Here is a 27400-nt window from a genome sequence, read left to right as displayed (position 1 = left end):
GTCGGAAACTCGCTTGAAAACCTGTAGTGTCCGGGCACACAGCAGAAACCGCCATAGAAACTTTAGTCGAGATTGCTTATTTGCACTCGCACATCGGATTTGTATTTATAATAATATTAAATTGTTATATAATTTAGTTAAAGAATATTATCTCTATCATTGTTTTTATTATACATTAGAGTCAAATTATTCTCAAATAAAAATTTGATTGCAATTTGACTAACGAATTAAACAGTCATGTTTTAATTCAGCCAATAATTTAGAAACCAATTAATTTTATGAAAAAAAATAAAAAAAATATTTAACAATAAATTTAAAAATCAAATTACAATTTTAAATCACCAATTCGATTCTTTTAACTGTATTAACTTTCCATGACTATTCCTTTTTTTCTATTAAATAATTGAAAACTAAAACTTTATTTTTCTTTGTTTATAAGAACTTAAAAGGGTTTTAATATAATAAAAAAAACATAAAATTAACTTTGTGTGTTTAACATTAAAGTTTATTATCTTAAACCCAGAATATAAAGCTTGGAGTCTCGAACAAGGAGACCCACCCCTTTATAAGAATAGGTCTTATTCATTGCTGCATTGAAAGCTACCTCAACCTAGTCTTGTCCAAGGGGAAAAGACTCTTCTGAAGCAATATGAGGTGAATACAGGCTTTCAAAACTCCACTAAGTCGTGAAATTTTGAAAATCACAAAAAGCCTGAGAAAGCAGCTCTACTTTTGGAACCCTTTGCTGGCGAAAAAAGAAATCATTTTAATATTGATGTGCCTAAATGAGATAAGTCATTAGCGCATGTATTCAAAACTCTATAACATCTTAATATTGAACATAAGCAGGCAAGAATTCTAAAGCGGATGCGTGCCAAAGACGAGAGGAAAAAGGACATTGACAGTAAAGATGCACTGCAGACTCCAATAGGCCACACGGAACACATCGCTCTAATTTTACCCAATCTCCAATATAGCAAAGAACCTATTGGCAAAGCATTATCTAATTTCCAAAGGAACACCTTTTATCTTGCTTACAACTCCAAACTTCCAAAGATGTTTCCAGCATGGAGGAAACAACAATTAAGAATGATCCAAAAGAAAAAAAAAAAGGAGTCGAATGATTTCGATTGCTACAAAACTGCAAAACCAAGCATATTGCCAAATCAACACATTATCTTTATTTGGATTGCTACAATAAAGGGATCTGTAAAATTGTCTGGGATTGGCTATAAGGGAAAGTTATGAAAACTAGAGAAATTTTCCAAGGTTTCAAAAGTGGATCAATATAATGCGCAGTAAGATGAATTAATGAACCAGTGCAAGTATATCATGCGAGACTTTTACAATTAAGTTCTTACCCACTAGGATAGTATGCCAAGCCCAGGATGGCCTTGAACCTGTTGCAGTGTATTTACAGAAAGGAGAATGGAGTAAAGTATTTGCCCTTGAGACCTTGTGAAAGCAAGGAGCCTAGAGTTGATAACATATGATAATATACGCTAGCCCTGCTTGGTAACGAGAGCTATATTAAATCCATGCAAATCTTTAAAACTCAAGGTTCTTATTTACTTACTAAGGCGAAGAGAGGACTGGTGAAACTTCTCCTAATTCGCAGATTGACCCCATAAAGAATTGGAAGTCAAGCAATTTAATAACTTGGCAAATGTTATTTGGAAGGAGAAAGCAACGCATACAAAATACTGGGACACCAAAAGTCACTGCTTTTACGAGAACTTCCTTAGCAGCCATGATAGTCTTTCCTTCCATCTCGAACCTTCTGGTCAACTTTGGTGATGACGTCTGAAAAAGATCATTATATTTTAAGCTACCGATTAGCAGTGACACCCCGAACATTTACCCTAGGCTCCAATATAAGGCTGGTAATATAGTTTTGACAGTCTATAAGTGTGTTAGGACTAAATTGTATCGTCAATCTGGAAAGGTCAATATCCTGCCCGCTTGCCACAGAAAATCTATAAAGAAGTTTTGTAGACATGATATATCAGGAACTAATGCATCTTCTTTATAGAAACAATATATCAGGTACTAATGCATTGCAGAAAGCAAAGAGCAAGACTCTATCTAGCAATTTTGATGCACCAAACAATTACGCTTGATGAGCATAGGTGAGCTAAGCCTCTAGCACAAAGCAAGAATAGAAGAGGGGATGTGGGAATCACCCCAACAAAGACAATGAGTTGGCTTAAAATACCTAGTACAATCTCCATTAGTGCTTATCGAATATGAAATAGAGGAAACACATTCTATAATCCGCCCAATCCAGAGGTTTGAAGAAACCCCTTACCTAAAGGATGTAGTGAATATAAGCCTTAGCCAGAGCAACTCTCCTTAGATTTCTCTTGGTTCTAGATCTTAAATAATGCATGACTTCATGGTTAATGATAATGTCATCTACTATGGATTGCCTCTTGTAAATGCATTCTGAGTTTGGCCAATTAGCTGAGGCATGATGTGTAGAGACGCCTAACAAATAATTTTATAATATAAGCTAATAGGTTGCCGATGGTGCATAATAAGGAGCTTTGGTTAGGAATCAAAGACATAATAGTATGATCGAAACTTTGCAGCAACAACTCTCCGAAGAATCTAGAAACAGAATGCTACGTCATTTTGTATCCTAATAGTACTGAACAAATCTGCTAGTGGAACTTTATTCAGATGAATGGAGAAAAAAATGATGAATGGAAAAAAGAATGACTGACTTGATTTCCTCTGTATTAGTTACCTGTTACCTGAGTCAAAAGATCACTTATATCAGAACCAATTTTAGGAAGCATACTGAAATGACCTCGAAATTTGAAAGGTGCTTTGAGGTAAACAAGTCTTAAAAATAGTCTAGGGCAACTAAAGCAATTGACTATGAGCCTTCGCACCATACACCCAAAAGTCTGCTTGGCTTTGTAACCCCAATAATGCTCTTCTTGGACGACCGTTTGATTGAGGTCCCCAAATTGCGAATGGTAATAAGATCCATGTACCTCCGGATACCTGCTTAACATAAGCAATATGAGCCTTTTGAGTTCTCAACTTGTCGCAATTTCTGTAATGAGCTTGATCACAATAGACCAGCTCCGAATGGAAAGCTTTTAGTTTGGAGTAGACCTGTTCATGGGCCGGGCTTGACTTGATTTTGGACAAGCTCGAGCCCGCCCAGGCTCGAGAATTTTTTGATATCTCTGAGCCCAAGCCTGAGCCCGAAATTTTTTGAAAAGTCCGGTCCGACCCGACCAATTATTAAATCTGTCCCAAATTGTAGTTACATTTAGATTTAGGGTTTTGTTTTGATCAATATATTATTAATAACAATAAGACTATAAATAAAAAAATAGGTAGCTAAGTGGTATTAGCACTTAATTATAAGTTAAAGGTTATAGGTTCGAGTGCTAAGTATGTCATTTCTTTTTTTTTACTAACTAAACTAGATTCCGGGCCGGGCTTGGATTTTTATATAAATCCTAAGTCTGGCCCGAGAATTACGGGCTTTTTGTGGGTTCGGACCGGGCCGGGCTTGTATTCAAAAATTGTTGTCCAAGCTCGGCCCGAAGAGTGCGGGCCTAGGCGGGTACCCAGGCCCATGAACAGGTCTAGTTTGGAGTGAAAAATAATAAATACAGAGTGAAGCTTCGCTACGCTGAAATTTTATATGGAGAAATAAAGATCCCAACGGCAAAGGAAAGCGTACATATTTATGTGGCAATTTAGGTCAGTATCATATTGATAATTTTTGAAGTGCTAGCTTGTAACACATAATTACTTTAGTGGAGCAAAATCAATCGGTGATCCACTTGTTTTGGACTGGCATTATATCCGCAATCTCTATTTCTCCTGGTAAATAGTTCATAGTTGTCTGTCTAAAAATGTTTCTGTTTTGTTGAAAAAGCCCCAATACCTGTTAAAGATACACCAAAACCACTAGACCATGGCAACAATGTTCAGCAGTCAAAGACTGTCAGTAAGGACCAATAGTCTTTTGACTGTTGGATATGGCCTCAAAACTCCTAATCATCACAGGCCTATTAGGGAAAAGGAGCAACACCTCTCTCCTAAGGGAAAAGGCTACTTCTACCTTCCTCTAAGCTAGAATTGAACGTCGGAGTGCAACAAGCAACAAGAAATAGCAATAGGACCGTTGCATTCAAAAACTAGTATATAGTAGGATTCGCATTTCTCATGTAATATCAGAATACTAACAATTACTGTAAATTCATCATTGATAATAGAAACTTAAATTCAACATGGTATCAGAGCAGGAATGATCCTGTCATCACTTACCCAAACAATCAAAATCCCAACCAAAAAACTCAACCAACCGAATTTCTCATCATGTCTCAAAATGATCTTACCAAACTCACCAACATAATGTTAATAGGCAACCAAAACTATTTCGAATGGTCAAGAGCAGTTTATATTGGCCTCAGTGGAAGAAAAAGATTGGGGTTCATCACAGGGACCCGGAAGAAGCCACAACTAATCGACCCCAATCAACCAACAAAAGAAGAGATTGAGGCAATCGAAGATTGGCAGACAACTGACCATATGGACATGTCCCTTCTGACCAACACGATCGAGCCTCAGATTGCCAGGCTATGTATGTTGCTGGCATCATCACATGCAATATGGGAGAAATTGAAACAGTTGTATGGTCAAGAGCAAAATTATGCTCATATATTCAACTTAAAATAGGAATTGGCACAGATAAAGCAGGGAACTCGGTCCAGCGCGAGATACGCGACCGAGGTATTAACTAGGTGGGAGGAGCTACAGAGCTACCTCCCACCTACATCAGACCCAGAAGAAGCAAGGAAGCGAGCAGAACAGGATTTAGTATTCACTTACCTGGGCAGGCTCGATTCAAGCTAAGAGGCCGTTAGGTCTCAAATTTTGCTGTCCAGCAGACTCCTTAGACTCGACGCGGTCATCTCCATCGTTTAACCAGAAGAGACCAGGCGACTTACCAAGGGAGCAATGTCGAACCAACACATAACAGAAAACCGAGCTTTCACTTCTCACTCGTGAGAGTCAGCTCGGGTGCGAGGGACGCCTAACAGCGTCGAGAGATGTGACCACTGTAAAAAGCAGGGTCACTCCCATGAGCGTTGTTGGCACCTTCATCCGCACCTTAGGCTGACGCTCAATCGAGGGGAACGAAGCAGAAATGGAGAAAGGAGAAATCGAGAGGAACGAAGAAGAGAAGGAGGATATGGCGGCTTAGGAATGCTGAACGCGTCTAACCCTAAGGGTTATGATGCGTTGAGCGGGTTGGATGTAGCAAGCGGGTGCGGGTCGACATCTTTTAATTCAACCCGACCCGACCCCGCTACTTACACTCGACCCGGCCTTAATGCCTCGGCCCAGCCCACCTACAACTTATGGGCCGGCCTAGATTCAAGCACTTCAGCCCAGCCCATCTGTAGTTCATGGGCCAACCCAGAGTCTCGGCCCAACCCGCAAGCCCGAGCCGAATCTGGCCCAACCCAAGCCGAATGGCCCGACAGAAAATTACCAAATTTCCCAAATTCTCAATCAGCTTCAGTCCATTTTACAGCTCCAACAGTCCCGTGGGACATGTTTAGTATCTCATAATTCCCAAAAATCTTCAAAATGGATTATTGACTCCGGAGCAACCGATCACATGACTTGGAATTAAATAAAATTATATAATTTTATCCCCACGGATACCTAACATGTGATCGTTGCAAATGGAGATATAGCCAAAATTTCTAGTTTTGGCTCTTCAGAATTACTTAATAATACTAATCTCATACATGATATTCTTTTATTACCTAATTTTACATCTAAGTTATTATCTGTGAGCACTATAACTCGCACTTTAAATTGTAATGTAATTTCCTCACCTTCCGCTGTAATATTTCAGGATTGCACCACAGGGAAGACGATTGGTGAGGGATACTTTGAAAACAGCCTCTACTACCTCACCGATCATACCAATCGATGCCTTGCAACCACTCAATCCTCCCACGACAACGCCTTAATGCATAGGCGGTTTGGACATCTGGCCGATAAAATTTTAAATCAATTATTTTGTCTTAAAATCAACTCTGGTTGTTGTGACACCTGCAAATTTTCAAAGCATACCAGATTACCGTTTCCTGTGTCCTCCACTATTTCAACAAAGATGTTTGATTTAATTCATTCCGATGTTTGGGGACCTGCCCCATGTACTTCCTACAATCATTTTCATTATTTTGTAACATTTATTGATGATTTCTCCCATCTCACTTGGGTATACTTACTAAAAGGCAAAAATGAAGTTTTTTCTTGTTTTCAGAATTTCTTTCATTTCATTCAAACTCAATATAATGCCAAAATTAAAATTTTTCGATCTGACAATGGCACTGAATATATTAATAAAACCTTCTTTGATTTCTTTTCCACATAAGGCATTTTACATCAAACTACCTGCATTTATACTCCTGAAAAGAATGACGTTTCTGAAAGAATAATCAGTCATCTTCTTGAAGTTACAAGATCACTTCTTTTTCAAAACAATGTTCCTCATATTTTTTGGTCGGATGCCCTCCTCACAGCTGCCTACCTTATTAACCGATTACCTACTCCCACTCTTGAAAACCTCAGTCCTCTGGAAATCCTTAAAGGCCGAAAAGTAGAATTGGGCCACATTCGAGTTTTTGGCTGTATTGCTTTTTTTCATATTAGATGATCCCATAAACTTGACAAAAGTTCCGTTAAAACTATTTTCCTAGGATACTCCTCTGAAAAAAAGGGGTACAAGTGCTATGATCCCTCCACACATAAGTCTTATATTTCCAGAGATGTGTCTTTTGATGAAAGTACAGCCTACTTCCCCACTGCTTCTCACCCCCCGTCTCCCTTATTTCCCAATAACTTTTCCTTTTTTGATAGATCAGATCCATCTCTCTCAGCCGAAGTGGAGATTCTGAGGGTCCCCTCTGTGGCTACTCCTTCAGGGGAAGGTCGACCTATACTCGTGGTAACTCCTTCAGGGGGAGAAAATGAACCACAAGTAGAAGAAGCAATTGCCCTGTGGAGATCATCTCGACCATCTAGATCTCCTGCTAAGTTAAAGGACTATGTGTCTCACTCGGTATTGTATCATATCCATCACTTTATCAATTATAATTCAGTCTCAAACTCTTATAAGGAAACTATTAATAAATAAGAAATTACATGAACTTAACTTCCCCGCCCCCTGTCCACTCAGTCTCATTTTCGGACTTCCAGTGATATACTAGAGGAAGGTGGGGATGACGTCAAGTCCGCATGGCCCATATACCTCAACTCTCTTTCTTCTCACACTGAGCCAACTTCTTTCTATGATGCTAACACTAACCCTAATTGGTGTAAAGCTATGAAAGAAGAACTCTAGGCTCTGGAGAAGAATGAAACCTGGAAGCTTGTCACCCTACCACCAAACAAAAGACTGGTTGGTTGTAGGTGTATAAAATCAAATACAGGCATGATGGTTCAATTGAGAGGTATAAAGCTAGGGTAGTAGCAAAAGGCTTTACTCAGACCCATGGTGTGGATTACTAGGAAGCCTTTGCTCCGGTAGCAAAAATGAGCATTGTTTGTATTTTACTATCTGTTGCTACTAACTTAGGGTGGAGATTATTTCAGATGGATGTTAAGAACGCATTTCTTCAAGGATCTCTAGAAGAAGAGGTGTACATGTCTCTCCTTCTAGGTCATAAATTTTCCTCTGACTCCTCCCTGTATGTAAGTTACAAAAGGCAATCTACGGATTGAAGCAATCTCCTAGAGCATGGTATGCCAAGCTAAGTCATTTTTTATTACAAATTGATTTTAGCAAATGTACCTCTGATTCGTCCATATTTGTTAAACACACTCACACATACACAATCATTATTTTGAATAGGGAACAGTAATGAGGAAATTAAGAAAGTAAAGCGAAAATTAAAAGAGGAATTTGACATTAAGGATCTTGGTCAATTAACTTACTTTCTCAGAATAGAAATAGCAAAATCTCATAAAGGGCTATTTTTGTCTCAAAGAAAGTATGTTTTAGATCTCTTAAAAGAAATAGAAAAAATAGGAACTAAGCCTATAGATACCCCTATGGAGACCAAAACTAGACTTAAATTAGAGGATGGTGATCCTTTAGGTGACATAGGTCATTACCAGCGCCTGGTGGGAAAATTAATATATTTAACCGTCACCAAACCTGACATTAGTTATGCTGTGAGTATGGTTAGCCAATTTATGCATGCTCCCCGTACTCCTCATTTAGATGCGGTTGATAGGATCCTAAGATATCTCAAAGGTACTCCAGGATAAGGTATCTGGATGAAAAATAACAATAATGCTACCACTATTACTGGTTTCTCTGATGCAGATTGGGCAGGGAGCTGTGACAGGAAATCGACTTCAAGATTCTGCACATTTGTAGGGGGAAACCTAGTAACGTGGAAGAGCAAAAAAAATCAGTAATCGCAAGGTCCAGTGCCGAAGCTGAGTATCGTGCCATGGCATCGACGGCTAGCGAACTCATTTGGATATGGGGGTAGAACATAAAGGTCCAATGGAGATGTATTGTGATAATCAAGCAGCCAGACACATCGCATCGAACCCAGTTTTTCACGAAAGGACTAAACATATTGAAATTGACTGTCATTTCATAAGGGAGAAAGTTTAATCAGGAGAAATCACAACTCCATTCGTCTGAAGCCACGAATAACTGGCAGACATTTTCACCAAGGCCCTAGACAAAGCAAGTCAACGAAGGCTCCTCAACAAGATGGGTTCTATCAACTTATTCGAACCCACCTTGAGGGGGAGTGTTGAAGAAGCCCCAATACCTGTTGAAGATACACCAAAACCACCAGACCATGGCAACAATGTTCAACAGTCAAATATTGTCAGTAAAGACCAACAGTCTTTGACTGTTGGATATGGCCTCAGAACTCCTAATCATCACATGCCTATTAGGGAAAATGAGCAACACCTCTCCCTTAAGGGAAAATGCTACTTCTACCTTCCCCTAAGCTAGAATTGAACGTTGGAGTGCAACAAGCAGCAAGAAATAGCAATAGGACCGTTGCATTCAAAAACTAGTATATAATAGGATTCTCATTTCTCATGTAATCTCATAATACTAACAACTACTGTAAATTCATCATTGATAATAAAAGCTTAAATTCAACATGTTTCGTGCCTGTTTATGCTATCTTGTCATTTGTCTGATAAATCTTTTGTTTATTTCCTAGACTGGTAGAAAACCATCAACATTAGCTATTTTTGTGCTTATACGATTCATATTTGCTACTCCCACCATTGATCTTATTCGTTATTTATAAACTAGGCTATCCTAGTAGAAAGATATTGCAGAGGAAAGGTGAGAACAATCCATATATGGACTTGGCAAATAAAAGCTGCTACCAAGAACTTTAATCATACGGACAAGAATGGTAGAGGAGGAGGCTTTGAGCCTATGTTATGAAATATCTGTAATTTTCACAAATGGCTAAACAAAGATAAACAACATAATAATTAGGTTCCACATATATTCACCACCTGCTCTTTACTCTTTTTCTTTCAATCAAGCCAAACAAATATGATTTTGGCCTCTACTAAGGTTTTATGGAGTGAATATTTCCAAATGGGCCAACAATAGCTGTCAAAAAATTGTAATCAAAATGAAAGCAAGGAACTCACAGGTTTGTAAATGAGTTGAGAACGGTCTTTGTTTTGCAACATGCAAATCGTGTAAAGCTATTGGGGTATTGCACGGAGGGCAACAAACTCTTGCTGGTTTATGAGTACATAGATTGCACATGCCCTACTTTGCAATTTTAATCTGATTTTTCAATCTTTCAGTCACTCGAGCAACCCTCACCCCTTTCGAAAAATTGAACTATTCGGAACTAGCCAAGAGGCAAGTCTCGACGTTCTATTTTCGTCATTCACCCAAGTCTTTCATAGCAAAATGTTTGACAACTTAGACACAACCATTTTATTTTATTTTATTTTGGGCTTTGCTCTAACTGAAGAGCACTTCACGTTCCGTGTTTGACCTTTCTAACGCATATTCAGTCGTACCGGCATATGGCCCCACTGATTTGTTTTCGATTGAAGCATCATGCAGCGCAAGCCGGTTCTACTTGACTCTTGCTTATGCTTCTTTCGTTGCTATGCTAAGCAACCTCTAAATGAATTTCTTCTTTCTTTTATCCGAATTCGAGGACAAAAGCTGCTTTCTCCCCTTAAGAGAAGTAAAGGTCCGAAGGAGGAGTTGAGATTGGCACTTTAGATTGCCTTTTTCTTCGTAAACTTTCACTAGCACTTGGCTAGTTATCGAAACCCAACAAGATTCTCCGCACTTGTGCTTAAAGGGTCTTTCTTCTTAAAAGTGGCTAGAAGTTAAAAGCTAAGAAGGCGAGTAGTTGATACGAGTTTACTGAGCGCATCACCTTCCCTAGAGTGAGCAAGAGCGGTGTTTACTACGCGAGACCGGCTCCTCAAATAAAGATGTTAGGATCGGCCGTCTCATCCTCAAAATCGGCCAGCTCATCCTCGGAATCCAAAAAGAGAACAGAGACAGAACAGATTGTTTCAGACATGGTCTAATCATGAGGGTAGTATTTTATCATGGTGTCGGATCCCAAGTTTTATGGATTCCTTATTTTTTACCGGACCAAACTCTATTAGGATGTAATGACAAATGTTGAGGTGAGGACTGATAAAACCAGATCATATAATAATATTATTAGCCACATTTCATGATAACCAGATAATCCACCCACTTGGTATCCAATATAATCAGAGCTTAGGGGCATAAAATCAAGAAAGGTACAACTACAAATACCGATTTCTCAATCCTTTTTAGCCACATAAACAAGCTCAAAACGGGACAGTAACACTTTTAGGAGGTGTAATAACACATTTTGGGTTACGCCCGAGAAAATTTGATTTCCACATGTGTAAAGTCTTAGAAGACCCCAAAATCCACACCATCTATGATGAGTGTTAGATCAGTAAATGCCGACTTAAAGATCAAAGAAATACCTTCTTCTTCTTAAAATTTAGGCCATACCTGTTAGAGTAAAACTTTAAAGATAGTGGAAGATATGAAAAGTAACACAATGCAAGAACAAAGCGATCCTTTTATTTGATGATTCAAATAACACACCCTACATAAAACATAATAGAGGAACAAACTAATAAATAGCTAAACTTAAATAACTAAATTCCTAGAAACCAGAACACTACATGATAACGTGGGATCATGATCCCACTAGATAAGGATCACTAATGACAGTTCCAACAATCAAGGAAAATTATCAATACCACTTCCTACTAGCTGTTAGTGGTTTGAATCACATTCGTAACACCCCCTCTTGATTCAAACTCCCCCATCCCAAGCTTACTTCTTAGATAACTAAATCTGGAATATGACAACGCTTTTGTGAAGATGTCAACAACCTGATCATCTGTCCTGCAGAACTTTAAGTTGATTTCCTTCTTAGCTACTAGTTCCCTTATAAAATGATGCTTTATTTCTATATGCTTAGCTCGACCATGAAAGACGAGGTTTTTTATCATAGCTATAGCAGAGTGACTATCACTGTGAATTTCAGTTGCCCCCTCTTGCTTCATACCCAGGTCAAGCAGGAGCTTTCTCATCCAAATGGCTTCGCACGCTGCTGCTCCTCCAGCTACATATTCTGCCTCCCACGATGATAAGGCAACCGTATATTGCTTTTTTTTTTTTTATCTCCATGTGACTACACCTGATCCAAGAGTAAAGAAAAACCCTGTTGTACTCCTTCTATCAACTGATGAACTTGCCCAATCACTGTCACAATAACCCTCTAGTTTCAGAGATTGAGTTTGACAATACTAAATCCCCATTGCTAGAGTTCCTGCAACATACTTTAACACTCTCTGAGCTGCTCCATAATGGTGTTTTGTTGGTTTGTGCATAAACCTTGATATCAAACTCACTGCAAACATGATATCCGGCCTTGTATGCGTGAAATAAATTAAACCTCCAACTAAACTTCTGAATTTTTGCGCATCAACAACTTCGGACCCATCATCCTCCTGAAGTTTCTCATTCACATTCATGGGTGTTTCTACTGCATTGCACCCGTTTAGGCTGAATTTCTTCAGAAGATCCATTGCAAACTTCCTTTGAGCTATGAAGACCCCTCCTTACATTGCCTTACTTCCATTCCCAAGAAGTAGTGAAGCTGGCCCAGATCTGTCATGTTAAATTTCTGCATAATTTGGCTTTTAAATTCTGTAATTAAAGAGCTGTTAGACCCCACATATATAATATCATCAACATACAGACATACTAATGAAAAATCATACTCCCCACAGCTCTTAATGTACATTGCTGGCTCATTTTCACTTCTTTTAAAGCCAAATTGCAGAAAATATGTATCTATTCTCATGTACCATGCCCTGGGAGCTTGCTTAAGCCCATATAAGGCTTTCTTAAGTTTGTAGACTTTATTTGGACTCTCTTGATTAACAAACCCATCAAGCTGAGCTCATAAACTTCCTCATTTAGTTCTCCATTAAGAAAAGCAGACTTGACATCAAATTGATAAACACAAAGCTTGAGAAATGTAGCTATTGATAGTACCACTCGAATTGTTTCAAACCTTGCCACAGGAGAAAAAGTTTCTTCAAAATCTATCCCTTTCCGTTGCGAGTAGCCTTTCACCACTAGCCTTGCCTTATGCTTAAGTAGAGTTCCATCTGGATTATATTTGGTTTTGAATACCCATTTCAAACCTATGGCTTTCTTATCCTTTGGTAGAGCAATCAAACTCCAGGTTTCATTCTTCTCAATTGCTGACATTTCCTCCTCCATTGCTAGTCTCCACTCAGACCTCTCTGATGCTTCTTCATATGAGGAGGGTTCAGATACATAGAGAGCAAGTGTGCAAGACTCATAGATCTCTTTAAGCGACTTGAACTTCCTAGGTGGTGTCTCAATATCACCATCATTGTCTGTATCTCCATTTGCAGAACATGCACCACTATTAAATGAATTTGAGCTACTGCTCTGGTGTGTTGAGGTTGTGCAAACTAATCTGCCCACTGAGTTCGAACCATTTAGACTCACGATAGAATTTTATTCTGACGTGGTCATGCTTCTCATTTCCCTGCTATGTACTTCATCATCTTCGATCGGAAATACAAGAGCTTTTCCTTTATCTTCCTATTGCCAACTGTCTTCCTCATTGAACACTGTGTTCCTGCTTACAATCACTTTCCCAGTTGCTGGATTGTAGACCCTATAAGCCTTAGTTTATGAGCAATAACCAATGAAAATGCACTTTATTGATTTTTCCTCTAGCTTATGTCTTTCATGTGCATTAATCAATACATAAACAATACACCCAAAAATTTTAAGATGCTTAACTGAAGGCTTTTACCTGACCAGGCCTCGTAGGGAGTTTTGTTAAGAATAACTTTTGTTGGTGAGAGATTAATCAAATAAATGGCAGTAGCCACTGCCTCCGCCCAAAACTTATAAGGCAACCCCTTACTCTTTAGCATACTTCTTGCCATTTCAACAATTGTTCTATTCTTCCTCTCTGCTACTCTGTTTTGCTATGAAGTGTAGGTTGCAGTGAGCTCTTTGTGCATTCCATGCTTCTCACAGTATTGATTGAATTCACCAAAAGTGAACTCTCCTCCTCTGTCAGTGCGTAATATCTTCAGGTTGCTGCCCTTCTGCTTTTCTACAAGAGCCTTGAACTTGACAAATTGCTCAAATGCTTCTGACTTAAATTTAAGGAAATACACTCAGCTCATTCTACTATAATCATCGATAAATAGTAAAAAATATTTGCTGCCACCTAGTGACTCAGTCCTCATTGGTCCACACAAATCAACATGTACCAGCTCTAACGGCTGAGTTGCTCTCTAGGATTGACCAACAGGGAACGACCTCTTGCTTTGCTTCCCATACATGCATCCCTCACATACTGCCCCAACAGCTTCAATTCGTGGAAGACCATTTACCATCTCCTTTTGATTCAGCAACCTCAATCCAGCTGTGTGCAGGTGACCATATCGAATATGCCATAGTTGAGAGGCATTCTTAGACATAGTGACCATTGCGTGACTTTTCAATTTGCTGAAAACTAAGGGAAACATATGGTTTTCAGCCATATTTACTTTGGCCAAAACATGACCTGTTACTTTCTCAGTAATAGTGCAGCATGCTTCATCAAATAAAATAGTAAAACCACCAAGTAAAAGTTATCCCACACTCAAGAGATTATGGGCCAACTCTGGAGCATATAGAACATTAGAAATGAGTTTACTTTTCCCAGAAATAGATTTTACCTCAACTATACCCTTTCCCTCTACTTGGATTTGTTTGTTGTTCCCAAACGAATCACCCTTCTTTGAGTTTCATTAAGCTCTCTAAACATCTCCTTCACCCCTGTCATATGGTTAGAGCAACCACTATCTATAAACCATACAACTTGTTCTTCCTTTCCATGCTCCATTAGCGCCATGAACAGAAAGTCTTCTTCTGTTGCTTCATTTTCCTCAGCAAACTCAGCTTGATTGTTTCTGCAGTCTTTTGCAAGATGACCTTGTTTGCCGCACGTGTAACATTTTCTTTGCTCCACCCAACCTCTGCCTCTGCCTCTTCCTCTTCCTCTTGAACCTCCATGTCCTCTTCCTCTGCTGTTGTTGTTGTTTCTCCCTTCATCTTGAGTAGAGTCTCTCATGGCAAAGGCTTTTTCTTCACTCTTCTCTTGTGATCTGTTCAATCGTTCCTCATGTGCCTGCAGTGACCCCATGAGTTCACCCACAGTGAAGACTGACATATCCTTTGACTCCTCAATTGCTGCAACCACATAATCAAACCTTAGAGTGAGACTTCTTAAGATCTTTGCAACAACAGTCCCATCATTGATATTCTCTCCATAAGACTTCATGTGATTGACAACTGCTCTTGTTCTTGATAGAAAATCCTGAATAGATTCATTGGATTGCATTGACAATGTCTCAAACTCCCTTCTCAATGATTGGAGCTTGACCATAATAACTTTGGATGATCCCTGGAATTCAGTTTTCAAAATCTCCCACGCCTTCTTTGCATTTTATGCTGCTGAAATTCTAGAGAAAACACTTTCATGAAGTCCTTGTTGAATGAAAAAAGTGCTTTTGCATCTTTCTTTCTATTCTCCCTCAACTTTGCTTCATCATCAATCTCGCTATACCCATCTTCTACCACCTCCCAAAGCTCCTGAGACTTGAAAAGTGTCCTCATCTTAATCCTCCAAAAATCGAAATTCTCATCCTTGAAGACTGGAATCATTGACTGCATTGAGTTGGATCCTGATGAGGCCATTGTTGTTCAAGTTAGAACCAGGCTCTGATACCAAAATGTTAGAGTAAAACTTTAAAGATAGTGGAAGATATAAAAAGTAACACAATGCAAGAACAAAGCGATCCTTTTAATTGATGATTCAAATAACACACCCTACATAAAACATAACAGAGGAATAAACTAATAAATAGCTAAACTTAAATAACTAAACTCCTAGAAACCAGAGCACTACATGAGAATGTGGGATCATATGATCCCACTAAATAAAGATCAGATCACTACTGACAATTTCTAGAATCAAGGAAAATTATCAAGACCACTTCCTACTAGCTGTTAGTGGCTTGAATCACATTCGTAACAATACCCTCCTGAGAAGAACGAAGATGATTCCTTGGAAAGCAAGGAACCAAATCTCCGGTTTGAGTTTCAGTTCACAATGACAAATTATCAAAGAAGCAATTAAAAGATCAAGTTAAAAAGTCAAGGTTTTGTACATTCCTTTCCTTCAATTTAAAAACAAATTCAGATTCATCCACGACCTTTGCTATAGCACATCATCCAAGAATCAGATTATTTTGTGATATCATGCTCCAAATCAATAATATTATGCTATGGGAAAATCTTTCTGTCGCTTAAAATCCCAAATCAATATTGGTCCAAACACAAAATTGAATCAACGAGATATCACATCAACAACCCGATCTACATTATATGCACATAATCATACTCAAAAACCGAAACACATCGACACCAAAATATAAGAAAACTAAAAAGCGTAATTAACAAGAGAATCAAAACAAACTCTGAAGCGCAAGCAACTGGAGCGTATCGAAGAGGAAGTTGTATTTGTAGAGGAGATGGGAAGCTGAGATTAAACTGTGAATAATGAGGCAATTAACTGTGAATTCTCAAGGATGGACACCGGGCAGCTTCAATGTAAGGCGATTTAATTATTGCCACATTTATTAGGAACAGTCCCTTGTAGAGGAATTAATTGGCAATTAATAAAAAAATAGCAATAATGAAAAATTAACAATAATATGTTGTTAAAAAGAGATTAATATTAATAATAATTTAATAACAACAATAAAAGCGTTTAGCTGCAGTTTGTCTAAATAGTCTAATACAGCAAAAGTATAAGAATTGGAAACCAAGCATTAAGTATATAGACTGGATGAACATTGTCCAAAGTGTCTTGTATCTGAATAAGTATCAATAGAATTAGAGAAAGAAAAGATATAATGGAGAGATAAATGAAGTTATTTTTCACTATTGTTGACACTTATTTTAAAATGAATGGGATAGTAGAAGCTATTTCTTCTTTGACATTTGTTTCTAAAAGACTATTTCATTTATTCTTAAGAGATTCTCCTCATTACAACATTAAATGGAAAGAAAGATTTTTAATTAGAATTTCAAAATAAAAGATAAAGAAGACTTAAAGAAAATATTAATGCAAGATTTTTTGACATCTCAATATTTAATTATCTGTCATATAGTGCTAAAATTAATATGGATATATAATAAATAAATAATAAGAAAATGATATGTATGTGTAAAATAGTAAAATAAAATTATAGCAAATTATTCTCAAATTTATAAATAAGAAAAAAAACTTTGAAAACCTAATTTATTTTCCAAAACACTAATTTTGTCTATTAAACTGTTTTGAGAAAAATTTGAAAAAAAAAACACTTATAAACAAGTACGTTTTCATTTATAAGAAAATAAAAATTAAAAAAAAAAACAGAAAACTGAAACGATAACAAAGACTCTAAATATGAATAAATACTGATGAAGGAATATACTTATTGTCACTGACTGAGGTATGAATATTGTCGGGTAAATTGTCCAGTTGGTACCAAAACTTGGAACTGTATATCAATTTGATATCAATACTTTAAGTTGAATTAAAATAGTACCAAAAGTACAGAAAATATATCAATTTAGTCCAAATGTCCAATTTCCGACAACGGACGATGACGTGACAAGCTGATGAGACAAAGTTAATTGACATGGTATACGCTGAGGTGGTGAAACAACCGGAATATACCTCCTCAGCTTGCCACGTCACCATCCCTTGTCGGAAATTGGGCATTTAGACTAAATTGATATATTTTTCTGTACTTTTGGTACCATTTCATTCAAATTAAAGTCTTTGTATCAAATTGATATACAGTCCCAAAGTTTAGTACCAACTAAGTAATTTACCCAAGATTGTCCGAAGTCTTCTCTATCTGCATGATTGGTCATCAGTATTTGTCCATTTCAATTTTTTTTTAAAGCACAGTAAAAGAAGAAGACGTAGATGGAATTTGAAAAAGGTTTAAAAGAGTATAAATAATCATTGGCTAGTTATGAACTTGAAACCGAAAAAAAAGTTGAAATGAGAACATAATGATTTTTTAATTATAGTGAGAGTGCTTATTGTTTCAAAGGGAGTGGCAACAACATCTATTGATAATGAATAATGATAATGAATAATGATAATGATAGAGAGATTGTCTTGTGGGCATTATGGACCTTTTGGTGATACTCGTGTCAAGAGGCTTAAGAGCATTGGCATCATTGATGCCGTTCCGGGTATGAAAGCTTTAAATATGAATACTGCTGAAGGTGCCATTACTGGACTTACTAGAGAGATCGTCCCTGAAAACGATTGTTACCGGTATGGAAGTTGCTGAGATTGATGGTGCTCCAAGAGTGGTGAGTTTTCGATTGTTGAGAGATGAAACTGCTCCTGTTTCTTTAGTTGTTTTCACCAAAATACTCACAAATATATATATAGCCTGATTTTCCAATAAACTTTTGATGTAATTGTGCGTGATGTATGTGGAATTGATGCACTTTTGTTTTACGACGAGGGACTGACATATGGAGCAATGATGATATCAGGACAGAAGGCAGCTCACCTGGCTTTCAAGTCACTGGGGCTGCATAATGCTCTTCATGGAACCTGCACTCTTAACCCTTGAGATTTTCCTTGCCGCAGCAGAATCCAGTAAGATGGTTAATGCTTCAATGGCGATACCAACAGCAGGAACAAATACATTAAATGATGAGATATCAGATAAATGATAGTACTGTAGAAATGAGTTCGGCTGCTGAAATGTGTTTGCAGTGGAAAAAGGGAAAGTGTGGTTGAACTCGTACCATGTTAAGTTTTATCAATAATCCTGGCATCTCAACTTCAAGTTTGGTTGGAACTTTCCCAGTGAAAAAGCCATATTAGTCTTGCTTTTTGTACCTACATTATGTTTCTTGCTTTCTTGTTTTTCTGTTCTATCCCATTTCTTGACAATTCTGAGTGCCTGCAATAAACACAGGCGGCCTTCTCTGGCTGTATGACAGGGAAACTTATGGAGCCAAAAAAAACATTACAAGAAAAAGAACAGAAAAACCAAGAAAAAGAACAAAAAAATTGTTAATGCATTCATCAATATATATTAATTATATTTATATGAACCAACATTAATATATATATATATATATATATATATTAAGTATACAATATAAAAATCATTATTAGAAAATTATTAGTTAATATATGAATTAAATACTATATATTTTATAAAATTAGAATAATTATTTAATTAAAAATATATATAAAAATTAAAATATTTATTATATTCTAAATATATCAAAATAATAATAAATCAAATAAATATAAAAATTACATATCAATATTATTATATTATTCCTATAGTCAAACATAAGTATATATATTAAAAGCATTACTTTTATATATAAAAATATTTCATCTTAGCAATACAAATATATATTGTATCTTATTTTGAAATTCTAAAATTAACTTTATTTATATATTATAGAGTTATTTATATTCGTAAATAAAATAATCTTTAAAAGTAACATGTTTCAATATTAAAATATAATATATTTTTAATTAAATAAAATTTTAATTGTAAAAGAAGTATATAAATTATAATACCCGAAATTTTCCTTTTAATAATAATAATATTAGTATTAGTTAATAACAAGTTTTTATTTGAATTAATATTACTTTATTACTAATTAATTTATAAGGGAGTTATTCTTCTACGTCTAATTAGTTTGATTTTCAAGAAATTAATTAAGTAAATTCTTTGGGCAATATATTATATTTTTGGTCACTAAATTTTCTCCCCGTATAAGTATATGAATTAAATTTTATATTTGAGAGTTATGAAAGAATTAGTAAATAATATTTTATAAAAGAATTTATTGGGTAATGATAAATTTTAATTAGCAAATGGTGTTGATTTTAATTGAAAAATAGTTAGCAAATTGATTAATTAAGTTAATTAAGGGTTATGATGATAATTAATTTTGAAATAAGGACTAAAAATATAATTTATTAATATGGAGTTTTAATGAAAATTTGTATGGTTGGTATTTTTATAATTAAGTTTGTCGGTAAGGATATTTTGATAATTACATTTAAAAGCAAGGGTAAATAAGTAATTCTATATTTTCAATATTCTAATTTGGCCCAAATTAAATAGTTAGGGGCTTAATTGAAAAGCTAAAAAAAAGTTTAAGAGTTAATTGAAAATTTTGCAGGATGAAATTATTGTAATTAAAGAAGTTGAGGGATTAAATGGTAGAAAATAAAAGTTTAGGGACCAAAATCGATATGGAGAGGAAAAGAAAAGAAAAGAAAGAAGGAAGAAAGGAAGGAGGAAAAAGGGAAATCAGGGAAGGAGGAGAAGAAGAAGGAGAGGGAGAATCGGTCATGGCGGGGCTATTCGGGCAAGGCAGTAGGTATGCAAGGAAGAGAAAGGGGCAGCGGTTGTCACCGCCGGTCCGAGCGTTCTCGACGGCCAATGGCGGCGGGGTTGGTCTCTTTTTGACCGGTGAGTTGAGAGCTTCCATTTGGGAGTTGCGTCGTCGGCTTTGGTGGTTGGAGAAAGGAGTTCCGGCGAGGTGAAGACAGACTGAATTTTAGACTTTTTCGGCGAGTTCCGACGAGGGATGGATGATCAAAGGGCATTTCTGGACTCTCCTTAGCTCAAGCTTTTCAATGGCATCGGTTTCGCGGCGATCGGACCCCGTTTAAAAGTCAATGGTCGAGATCGTCCGTAAATCTCTCCAGATGATCGCGGGTTGGATTGGAAGATCGAAAGCTCGGATTGTCATCAGTGCGTTGTCTCGAGTCCGTAGGCGCGCTCAGATCGTCGATCGGACTTCGGCGGCTGAAGGCTAGTCGACCGAGTGATAAAGCATCTCGGTAATTCTCTGGCCCGTAGATTTTAGAGTTCATTAATGCAAATTATGTGTTTAATATTTGTGTTGAATATTAGAAAAGAATAATGTGAGGTTTATTAATTAAAATAATTATCGGACCGTCTGCCAGTTATCGTGATTTGTGTTGTGTGGCGGAGTCGGGAAAATAATGTAGTATGGTGGCCCGACTCCCGTTAAATAAATTGTTGGATCATTTGAAGTGTTTTCTGGCAGGTCCTAGACCCATAATACGGGAGGTAGACATCTGTGTTTAGGGGAGGTTTTGTCAAATTTTCGGTAGAATTTATCCGAGTCGAAATTTTTAGACAGTCAGTCCTATGAGTCTAGACCTAGGGTTAGTTGTCGAATGTCTTAATGTTATTGATTGAATTGTTTTCCGTGATTAGATAATCCGTCAGTTCGGCTCGCTCTACCCGAGGCATCGGAGCAAAGCTAGGAGGTCGTCAAAACTGTGAGTTAAAGTCATATGTCTGTTTACATGTGTCATGCCAAGATTTTATAAAATAGTTCTGATTACATGATTTAATATTTCAATTAATTTTTTATTCACTCTTTATATATGTTTCATTTTCTGCATTATGATTTTATTGATTGTGTGTTTACTCGGGATGAGACAGCAGTAGAACATGCCACTTAATGGGTTGCATCATGACCGCGTGCGCACCGATATGAATCCGAGATTGATAATAAAAGGGTAAAAAGATAAATTTGAAAAGGTAAATTTAGGACTTGCCCTGGTCGAGTATTACTCTCTGGGCTGAGTAGAGTGTGTTTGCCGAAGTAAATGTTCCTGGTCGAGTATTACTTTCTGGGCGTCGGCTTATTTAGAAACTTAAGTGACTGGACTGGATTTAAGAACCCTAGTCGAGCTTCGCTCTCTGGGCGCCAGTCTTATTGGAGTAAGAGAGTCGAAAGGTTAAGACTTGTTAGTGATAATTATGTGGCCGGACTGGATTTAAGGACTCTGGTCGAGCTCCGCTCTTTGGACGCCAGTTCTATTGGAATAAGAGAGTTTAGACTGTTAGTATTGGGGCCAAGGTTCTACTGAGGGACTCCGTCCCGTAGTATGAAATAAAATTTATTATATATTACAGAAGCATAGCATGACACGTATTTTATTTTAATTAAATAAATATTTTATTAAAATATTTATATTCATTTTTGGGATATATAATTTTAACTCACTCTCGAGACTGAAAGTCTCAATTTTACTTTTTTTTAAGTGATTATTAGTCTTCCTGCAGTTCTTATCTAGCAGCCCGACTCCTTCATCATTGGATTAATGTAATCGATTTTGTATGTTTGACTTGTAAAATTCTAGATTCTCCACAGTAGAAATTTTAGACTTATCAATGTTTAATTTTTATATAAATTCAACTCTCACCTAATTATGCTGGCAAACTGAATTTAATTTATAGTACCTGCTGATTTAAAGTTAATTGTAGAAAAAGTGCTTTGGATTGAGTCTGGTTTTTAATTTGATTGAGTTAGTGAATAGTTAGACTTGCTACGGAATTTGGTGGCCTTAAGCCGACCCATTCTCTAGTGCCAGTCACGAGCCCACAAATGAGGTTGTGACATAAATTATATTTATGAGACTAATATATTAATTAATAATTTTTTTTCTAATAGTTTAAAACAACTAATATTTAGTGTTAAAAATCATCATTAGAAAACTATCAGTTAACATATTAATTATATACTATATATTTATAAGATTATAATAATTATTTAACTAAAAATATATACATAAATTAATATATTTATTATATACTAAATTATCGATAATAATAATTTAAATAAATATAAAAATTACATATCAATGTTACTATATTATACATATAGTCAAAAATAAGTATACATATTAAAAGCATTAATCCTATATATAAAAATATTTTTTCTCATATATACATATTATATTTTGTCTTGAATTTTTAGAATTGTAATTTTGTTATATATTATAAAATTATTTGTATTTGTAAATAAAATAATCTTTAAAATTAACATATTTTAATATATATATATATATATATATTTTATATTTTTATTAAATATCAATTTTATTGTAAGAAAAAGTATATGAATTATAATTATGATTTTTCTAATAGTTTAAAACCACTACAGTTAAAAGTCATAATAGATCAGAGATGTCGGTGTCTTATTGGATGAAGTACGACGTGAACAACAAAGCGTAAAGAAGAATTGCATGCCATTATACTATTGGTTAAAACATATTTGGATAAAGTGTCAATTTGGCTCCTCAATTCCAGTTTGTCAAATACATCAAATTTAAATTTTTTCGGCAAATAACCTCTTAAATTTATATCTAACAGTCAAACACGTCTGAATTAAAAAATCTTTAGTAAATAACCCCATAAATTTATATCCAAATATTAAATACACTCATTTAAACTTTTTTAGAAGTGAGATAATATTAGATTTTTAAATTTTAATTGAAATATAAAATTAAAAAAAAATATTTAATACAATATCTAGTGCTATGTTATACAAAAATGTGTTGAGTAAAATCTAAACTTCGAGAGTTATTAATGAAATAAATATTATTTTTAATTTTTTTAATTCAATTAAAATCTACAAATTTAATGTCATTTTACTTCTTAAAATTTTTTAAATTGGATGTATTTGACTCTTAAATACAAGTTTAGGATACTATTTACTAAAAAATCTAAATTGAATATATTTAACTATTGGACATAAATTTAAGAAATTTTTGTTGAAAAAATTTAAATTGGATGTATTTGACCCTTACGTATAAATTCAGGAGGCAAATTGATCATTTGTCCAAAATATATTTTATCCCTAATAAAAATATCATCCTAATCAACCAATATATTCATGTGTTTAAAATTTCTAGAGAGTTAAAATCAGAGGGAATACTCTTACACTAGGATTAAAATTTATAATACATCCAGAGGTGTCAAGCTCTTATTGGATGCAGTACGACAGGAACAACAAAGCATAACGAACAATTACGTGGCTTTATCCTATTGGGACTCCAGCAAAATGAACCCACGAAATCCTATAAATAGCCCACTCCTTCAACTTCTTGAGTCGTACTGCAAAATAGAGAAAGAAAAAAATGAAATTCCCAACTTTTACCTGATAGCTAATAAGATACTTAACTGCCCTACAATGAGAACGACAATGAGGAACAAGAATGGACGTTTTGGAGTTGTTATTCTTCTTCTCCTAGTTTCGGGTGAGTAATTTCTCAAATTTCATGCTCATTAAGTTTGCTGGGTTCCTTCAGGGAATTTTTTTTTTTTTTGGTATTTGTTTTCTTTTAGCATAAGTTTATTGGGTTTATTAAATGCTATTGTTTCGGAAATGACAGTTAATTAGAGTAAATTTGCATTAGTCTACGCGGTATTGATGAATATTTCTTTTCATGGATTTTCAATAAAGTTACGTAATTCTTAAAAGTTAAGTTTGTTTGTCTCACTAAAATTTTGTTTCTTTATATGTCACGTAGTTCTAGACAAAATACTTGGAGACAGATTTTTTTTTTTTTAGTTTTTGTTTCTTTATTCTAACATCAATCTCTGTAGTAAGTAGTAGCCACCTTTATTTTCTTTTCCTGTTTGCTTTTTTTCTTTTTTTTCCTTTTGGAATAATTTTTGGCAGGATTAGCAATAGCAACAGATGATTCTTCAAAACTTGGAACAGTAATTGGTATTGATCTTGGGACAACTTACTCTTGTGTGGGTGTTTCTCGAAACGGTAACATATAGAGATTATAGCCAATGATCAAGGCAATAGAATTACTCCATCATGGGTGGCATTCACTGACAATGAGCGTCTGATTGGAGAGGCTGCAAAAAACCAAGCAGCTTCCAATCCAGAAAACACTATCTTTGATGTTAAACGTCTCATTGGAAGAAGGTAATAAGGACTCTTGCTTTTAAGTTTGTGCTTTCTTTATAAAAGGATGAGTATTCACTAAATATTTTGGGTTGGTTTGTAGGTTTGATGATCCAGAAGTCCAAAGAGATATAAAATTCCTGCCTTATAAGGTGGTGAATAAGGATGGTAAACCTTATATGCAAGTAAAGGTGAAAGGGGAAAAGAAGGTGTTTAGCCCTGAGGAGATTAGTGCTATGGTGCTGGTGAAGATGAAGGAGACAGCTGAGGCCTATTTGGGTAAAAAGATTAAAGATGCTGTGATCACTGTCCCAGGTATATATATACAATCATTCTTCTTTCTTCATCTTTTGGTACTAATGTAATTTTACAGTCGTGTTTTATCAAAAGGGCTTATCGTTGTTTCTTGTAGCTTATTTCAATGATGCGCAGAGGCAAGCAACAAAGGATGCAGGGGCCATTGCCGGGCTTAATGTGGCTCGGGTAATCAATGAGCCTACAGCTGCTGCTATTGCCTATGGTCTAGATGAGAAGGAGAAGAGAAGAACATTCTAGTTTATGATCTTGGCCGTGGTACATTTGATGTCAGTATTTTGACCATTGACAATGGTGTTTTTGAGGTTCTTTCTACAAGTGGTGACACCCACTTGGGGGGAGAGGACTTCGATCACAGGGTGATGGACCATTTCATCAAGCTGTTAAAAAAGAAGTACAACAAAGATATCAGCAAGGATAAAAAGGCGCACGGGAAACTTCGAAGGGAATGTGAGAGAGCTAAGAGAGCATTGAGCAGCCAACACCAAGTTCGGGTGGTGATTGAATCATTTTTAGATGGTATTGATTTTTCAGAATCAATGACAAGGGCAAGATTTGAAGAGCTGAACATGGATTTGTTTAAGAAGACATTAGGGCCAGTGAAGAAGGCTCTGCAGGATGCAGGTTTAAAGAAGTCCGATATCAATGAGATTGTGCTTGTGGGAGGAAGTACTAGAATTCCTAAAGTTCGAGAATTGTTGAAGGAAATGTTTGATGGGAAGGAACCTAACAAGGGTGTCAATCCTGATGAAGCTGTTGACTATGGTGCTGCAGTTCAAGGTGGAATTCTTAGCGGCGAAGGAGGTGAAAAAACCAAAGGTAATTATTCAGTCTTAACTTATATCCTATTTGTATTTGTATGAATATAAAGACATTGAATAAGTAATTACAAGATGTTTACTGATTGTTTTTATCTTTTGGCTGTAGACCTGCTTTTGATTGATGTTATACCCTTGAGTCTGGGTATTGAAACAGTTGGTGGTGTTATGACAAAATTGATCCCAAGAAACAATGTCATCCCAAGCAGGAAGTCTCAAATCTTTACTACTTATCAAGACCAGCAAACCACAGTGTCTATAAAGGTGAAATAATTAACTACACCTGAGATCTTGTTACTCGTCAACATTTGCACTACCACACCGAGGCATTGGTCGCCGTACCAACAGCCCCATTTGCAATGTGTGCTCCCTAACCATTTCTAAGCTTTACTACAAGTGTTCTGCCTGTTCATTTGTGGCCCATCCAACATGTTCACCTCCTTGGCCTCGAACCGCACGCCATCCTCGGAACCCCCTACACCCGACCTGCTCGGCGCCGTTGCGGCTCACCAATCAGGGGCTCTTTTCCATGTGTTTCTCTTGCAGACAATTTTGCCGTTCTTGGAGATACAAGTGCGATCTTTGCTTCATTAACTTGCACCGTCGCTGTACTTAAGAGCGGACCTACAGGCTCCACTCCAATAACATGGTCAAGATTGAATAAGATACTATTGCCTGATATGTTAAAATAAGATGGTTGGATTTTTAATTTTCGAATATATATTATATAAAAATGATTATCATTATCAAGCTTCTGAATTGTAGTAATTATCTTAGAATTTGTTGTGATGCTTGGTTAAGCTTTTCGAGAATAATATTGCAGCTTTCTTCAATATTTTTACATAATATTTCTTTAGGTATTTTTAAGTCCCTGCAGCATTTAAATGTTAACGGGATGGTTTTTCCAGTGAAAGGCCTCTTTCTTTGAGTATTTCATTATGGTTAAAAGAATAATTATTTAATTATTTCACCACTTTCAAGTTTGTTAAGAATCAATTGCAAAGAAGTCTCAATTCATCACCAATGAAAAAGGGCGTCTAAGCTAAGAAGAGATTGACAGAATGATAAAGGAGGCTGAGGAAAGTGAAAGAAAATAAATGAATTATATCTTTTAACATGTGATGGATAAAATAGAGAAATCACAACTCGTTTGTTCTATTTCTCTTAATTTTCTCTCAATTTGAAAGAAAATAAATAGTGATTTTAAGAGCAGCTGGAAATACTATTTCCTTTCCCAAAATATATATATATATATTTCCTTGAACTTTCTTCTTTTTTCTCTTCTTGTATTTGGTGTTCAAACAAAAAACAAAGGGTTACTAAAAAAGAATTGATGTCTGTTAGTGGGTCTCAAATGATAATGTTGAGAATGTTATGTAACTCAATACTACACAACTGAATTTGAAATAGGAAAAGTATATCTATTTTATTCAACAGCCTTGGCTTATATAGCCATACATTCAACAGAAATTCCTAAGAAGCAGCAAACGTGTTTAATTGGAAAACAAACTCTAAACTAATTCCGGAATAAAAAGGTTTATTAAATAGAATTGAAAGACCAAGTAACAGCATGCATGACTTGGTAAACTCTTAAGTTCTAAGTTTAAGAAATTAACTATTTCATTCCCTCATTTAAACTACATTTAATTTCGTAAGTTAATTTATCTACTGCTGGACATACACCAAGCATTGTTCGAAGCTTCTGAAATGAGTCCTTCCTCAAAGATTTTGTAAGGATGTCAGTCAATTGATCATGTGTATCACAATGCTCCATCTTTATAACTCC

The 27400-nt window shown here is 35.9% G+C and overlaps 1 protein-coding gene across 1 annotated transcript; it reads left to right on the top strand.

Moving 5' to 3' along the window:
- The first annotated feature begins 17844 nt into the window (after positions 1-17844).
- LOC8283052 (heat shock 70 kDa protein BIP3-like) lies at positions 17845-26437 on the top strand. The gene is given in 7 exon segments (XM_048380345.1): positions 17845-18023; positions 24234-24345; positions 24348-24502; positions 24585-24796; positions 24894-25016; positions 25019-25615; positions 25724-26437. Coding segments are annotated over 7 exon segments (1542 nt in total). The 3' UTR covers positions 25888-26437.
- The last annotated feature ends 963 nt before the right edge of the window (positions 26438-27400 follow it).

Source organism: Ricinus communis, chromosome 10 (assembly GCF_019578655.1).
Source record: "Ricinus communis isolate WT05 ecotype wild-type chromosome 10, ASM1957865v1, whole genome shotgun sequence".
NCBI classification, from domain to species: Eukaryota; Viridiplantae; Streptophyta; class Magnoliopsida; order Malpighiales; family Euphorbiaceae; genus Ricinus; species Ricinus communis.
Note: the sequence above shows the minus strand (reverse complement) of the source record. Positions and strands in the feature narration are given on the sequence as shown.